We start from the raw sequence: 5,000 nt of genomic DNA, 5'->3' as shown, positions 1-5,000 counted from the left end.
CTGGTCATAACATTCTCAGTGTGTGACTAAGAAAGGGGGGTGGGGGAGGGGAGAAGAGAGGTGGGGGGGTGATGGAGAGGGGTGCCTGTAGTGAAAGCATGATAATATGATAATAAGATTAAGTGGTGAGGATTAGTGGAGATATCATCGTTAATGGTATTGGTAATGGTAGTGGTACTGGATTGGTTGAAAGGGATTGTGATGTTATTATTAATGATGCTACTATCATTAATGATTACGGTAGTAGTAGTAGTGGTAATGAATCAGTTGGTGGAGAGGTAATATCATTGTCAGTGATGGCAGTAGTAACGATAATGTAATCAGTTGGTGATGATAACTGTTATTATTGATGATAGTAGTTATAATGGTAATGATAATGTAACTACTTTTACTCTCTGAAGGGATTAAAATAAAGGTAGAGATAGTGATATATACTATGAAAAAACAAAAGGAGGGCCACAAACATCAATGATTGAAAAATTCTACCTAATTATATCTTCCATGCTATACATCAAGTGGCACTTTCATACATCTTTAGTTGCATGAAGAATGTTCATTCACAGATTATTAACTTGTTTTTTCTTTCCCACTTAATGTGCTTTTGGTTAGTCTGTCAGTTTTTATGAAGGCAGAATCCTAACCTACTTTCACTTACTGCTTAAATATTATCTTATCTTATCACCTGTATTACATTATTCTACAAATGAACAATAATAAATCAGATAAAAGTGAACCATTCTGATTACCTCTTTTCCTTCCATACATTTTTACACAATTTCAAAGGTTTAAAGGAGCTAAAGAGGAAATAAAAAAACAAAATGATTTTCACATTTATTCTCATATTTACATTACATACAAACCACTGTTTTACAAAATGACATTCTCTAAGTCAACAAAGAAAACACATATAAATATAAAATGAAATGCTAATAGATGCTCCAGATTCTACAGGATGATGTTATGCAAATTAGCGGCGAATAACCTCTGGGGGAATGTAACCTTCGTCAACCTTCCTCGGCTGCTTTTTGCCGAAGATTAGTGACTTCTTCTTGGGATAATATCTGTAAGAAAAATAATGTTAACCTCACACTCACAGTGAAAAAGAATGAGTAATGAAAAAATGTATAATGAAAGTTATTCAACTGCTAAATGAATCTTAAAATAAAAGGTTATTCGATCCATAAAAAAAATATATACAATATTATGCAATGCAGTGGAGATTCCTTTTGGAAAAGGTTTATCATTATCATATGAATATGATCTTCCAATCTAATATTAGTACTCACAAAAGACTAAGAACTTGACATTACTACTACTACTACTACTACTAATACTACTACTACTACAATTTACTACCAACTACACTACTACTACTACCACTACTACTTCTCCTACTACAGCTACTACTACTACAACTACTGCTCCTACTACTACTATTACAACTACTACTAGTACTACAACTACTACTACTACTACAACTACTGCTCCTATAACTACTGCTGCTACTATTACCACTACTACTACTACCACTACAACTACTACAACTACCACCAACAATAATAATAACAATAATAAAATACAGATTACCCACACATATACACAAAGACAAACATAAAGACAAAATCAAACACACATAACATACACACCTTTTCTTTCTATCAGGAAGCAGCATCTCAAGCTTCTCTTTGTTGTCAAAGAAATATATAACTTCCTCTCTCTCTTCTAAAGACTTCTTCTTCTGTTCAATCTCGGCCAAAAGTTGTTTCTTCTTGTACTCTTCTATCTGCAACTGTACTTCATCTTCCCTCAGTTTTTCCCAAGACTTGTAAGCTACCTCCTGAGAAGAAGAAGAAGAAGAAAAAAAATTGAACATTAATTACATCTACTGTAATATGAAAAGTATTCCTCACTAACTAAGATTCTGCCTCCGATAGTAAGAAAGCTTACATAGTCTATGCTGAAGTTTAGACTAAAATCTGGTATCACTGGTATGTGCCGTGGAATTTTACCAAACCCAAGGAAATCAAACCAAACACAATATTGATAAAGCTAATTATAATGGTTTAAAGTACATAAATAAAAATAAATAAATGTAATTTTTTGTGGGAATTTTATATATATCAAGAATATCTAGTTTAAACATAACTTCTACATGCTTGCATATATCTACTGTAGACATACACTCATATGTGCACTGTATATGAACATTCCTTTACTCTTTCCCATTCGTACTCTTTTCTGAACATACCTGCTCCTTAATGAAAGTGGCTTCTGCAGCAGCCACCTCCTCCTGTATCATCTTTTCAACCAGGTCTTTGATGTCCACTTCTGCAACTCTGCCTTCTGTCCCTTCTATTCTTGTTATTGCTGACATGACTTTCTCACGGCTGTCTTGGTCTTCACAGCTCTCCATTATTTCTTTAACAGTGTTGAGCTTGGACAGGATTTGTGTTTGTTAGTATAGATGATGATGATAATAATGGTGATTTGGATAATGAATATGATAATAATGATTACAAAGTCTATCTAAGATACTGTAACCCTGGTAACCTATATGAATTGATGTAAATGCATATGTGTAACACACTTAATGTATATATACTATAAGCACATGATAAGAACCAGATGAGTGTTACAGGAATATGAACATAACTGTTTTAAATGCAATAAACATCTTTTTTCCCCATTTACAATAATCCTCTATCCTAAAAATTAGCTTTTGGCTAATATATATATAAAACCAAATTAAGAAGACACATTTTCTTTATCATGAAAGCAAACCATGAACAATCAAAAATTAAAATAGACTGGAAAATTCTTAACAAATAAAGTCAACGCAAAATTCACTCACAACAGAGGCAGCAACAGGATCCTTTCCATCACTCAGACGGCTTAGTGCTGCTTCAAGCTCATCCCACTTGTTATATAGTGCCCAACCCAGGAGCTCACAGCTTGACCCTACAGTGCCCCCAATGAGTGGGGACACCCAAGCTAGTGTCTTTCCAACGATGTGATTGGGTTCCTTTCAGGTCAAAATGGTCATCGAAGTATGGGTTTCGCAAGTATCTTATCCTGATTTTCACCTGAACCATAAGGGGATGAAATATAGTAAGAGATATAAGAGTTATAAAACAAATTGTATTTTACTTCAATTTTTAGCCATGTGCAGCAGAGGAAACTATAGGAATATGTAAGTCAGTAAACACCATATGCCGACTATAAAAAAGGTGAAAACAAATAAAAGAATAAAAAAGACAATAAGCAACTAGGCTAGACCAAGTTGGGAAAAAAAAATGTTTCTTACCTCTTCTTTAGGCTCTTCCACCTTTGGAGTGTAGTCTTCCCAAGGCTGATTGTTGTCCGATGTTGCATAGAAATAGCATGAGCCCAGTGTCAGGACCTGGGTTACCTTGGGCCCAAAGTCCTCTTGGAGCATCTTCACTGAAGAAATGCGAGCAGCAGCTGAGAAAGAAAGTGAGAAAATGTAATTTATATCCATCTCAACAATTTATCTTCCAAGTTAATTCATGTTGTTTTAATTTAATTTCTTGTGTCTGCAGTCTTCAAAAAGCTACCACATAATCATTCTAAGCCTACACATACTGCAAATAAGATAACCAAATACAGAAGTTGTAAATACATAACAAATTTGCAGTTCCATTCTAAATGATATAGCCGAGTTATAGAAATCATTCTACAATTATGCACAAACAAAAACAATAAAATGTGAACACCCCTAGCTATATTATATGCAAACTTACCTGTGAAGTCCTCCTTTTTAATGTAAGAATCCATGAGCATATTAGCCACATAATGGTCGGGAAACACCCCATAACTGAGAGGGTCTGAGAGCAGTTTCAGGAGGACATGGGTGCTGTCAGTGTCTAAGAGCAAGCGCAGGACAGCATGGTTTGTTGAGGGGAGCGTGCGCACTGTTTCCGGAGAGCGACGCAGGCGATGGATAATGTCGACAACTTCATCCACCAGTGCCTCGCCGTTCTTGTGGCTGAGGCTGTTTACAAACTGTGAGATAAAGGGTAATTAGTTAATCCTATAAGTATTGTAATTCTAATGAAAAACTGAGGTTTATGAATATTCAAAAAATCATACATAAGGAACTAATATGCATATCCCAACAGTATTACGGTTCTATTAAACATGAGACCTGTAATACTGATAGACAGTTGGCCTGATAATCAACAATCTCTAGCTGTTTAATTATTTAAACATCAATGTTCTAGATGATGGAAACAAAATGGAAAAAGGAAAAAAAATGAAAAAAAAAAAAAAAAAAAAAATCATAATAATCCCCCCCCCAAAATCATCACAATAACAATAACAAGTACAAATACAACAATAAAAATAATAACATTAATAGTAGCTACTACTACTACTACTAATACTACTACTAATAATAATAATAATAAAATAATAATAAATAAAAATAATAATAATAAAAAATAACAATAACAGTAACAACAACAATAATAATAATAATAATAATATTAATAATAATAGCAATATCAACAACAACAACTATAATAATAACAATAATAATAGTAATATTAGTAATAATAACAATAACAATAAGAATTAGACAAAAAGATAGAGGATATATTCCAAGAAGAAAGCGTAGAAATACAAAATGCGTGAGTAGATGGAGTCGTTGATAAAGAATAAAAAGAATGATCACAATAAAAAGGATAATTTTGGGGGTAAAAGTGTGGCATAAACTCCCTTACCAAATCCACATCAATGGCACTGACTTTTCCTTCCCGTTTGTATTTTCTGTCGAGTTCATAGAAATAGTCATCTGCAATGAAAATATTTTACATTATTTGTTGTACAGTTTGCCTAGGTATAACAAACAATAGTTTAAAAATTTGGGGTAGGAAATAAACATATGTGAAAACTAAGGCAACAATTCTGAAAATATATTTGTAGACAGATTTCTACAACTGGGTTGGGTAATATAGAATTATTAATTAATAGAAAAGCCT

The 5,000-nt window shown here is 33.3% G+C and overlaps 1 protein-coding gene across 1 annotated transcript in view; it reads right to left on the bottom strand.

The window, feature by feature from the left end:
• Positions 1 to 818: 818 nt before the first annotated feature.
• LOC119584297 overlaps positions 819 to 5,000 on the bottom strand; it is a 5,306-nt gene continuing 1,124 nt past the window's right edge. Inside the window, 8 exon segments of the mRNA XM_037932832.1 lie at positions 819 to 1,061; positions 1,647 to 1,837; positions 2,249 to 2,434; positions 2,852 to 3,025; positions 3,027 to 3,083; positions 3,305 to 3,462; positions 3,762 to 4,023; positions 4,743 to 4,813. Coding sequence (XP_037788760.1) covers positions 968 to 1,061; positions 1,647 to 1,837; positions 2,249 to 2,434; positions 2,852 to 3,025; positions 3,027 to 3,083; positions 3,305 to 3,462; positions 3,762 to 4,023; positions 4,743 to 4,813 — 1,193 coding nt within the window. The 3' untranslated portion in view covers positions 819 to 967.

Source organism: Penaeus monodon, chromosome 18, assembly GCF_015228065.2.
Source record: "Penaeus monodon isolate SGIC_2016 chromosome 18, NSTDA_Pmon_1, whole genome shotgun sequence".
NCBI classification, from domain to species: domain Eukaryota; kingdom Metazoa; phylum Arthropoda; class Malacostraca; order Decapoda; family Penaeidae; genus Penaeus; species Penaeus monodon.
The sequence above is the reverse complement of the archived record's forward strand: the minus strand, read 5'-3'. Positions and strand labels throughout refer to the sequence as shown.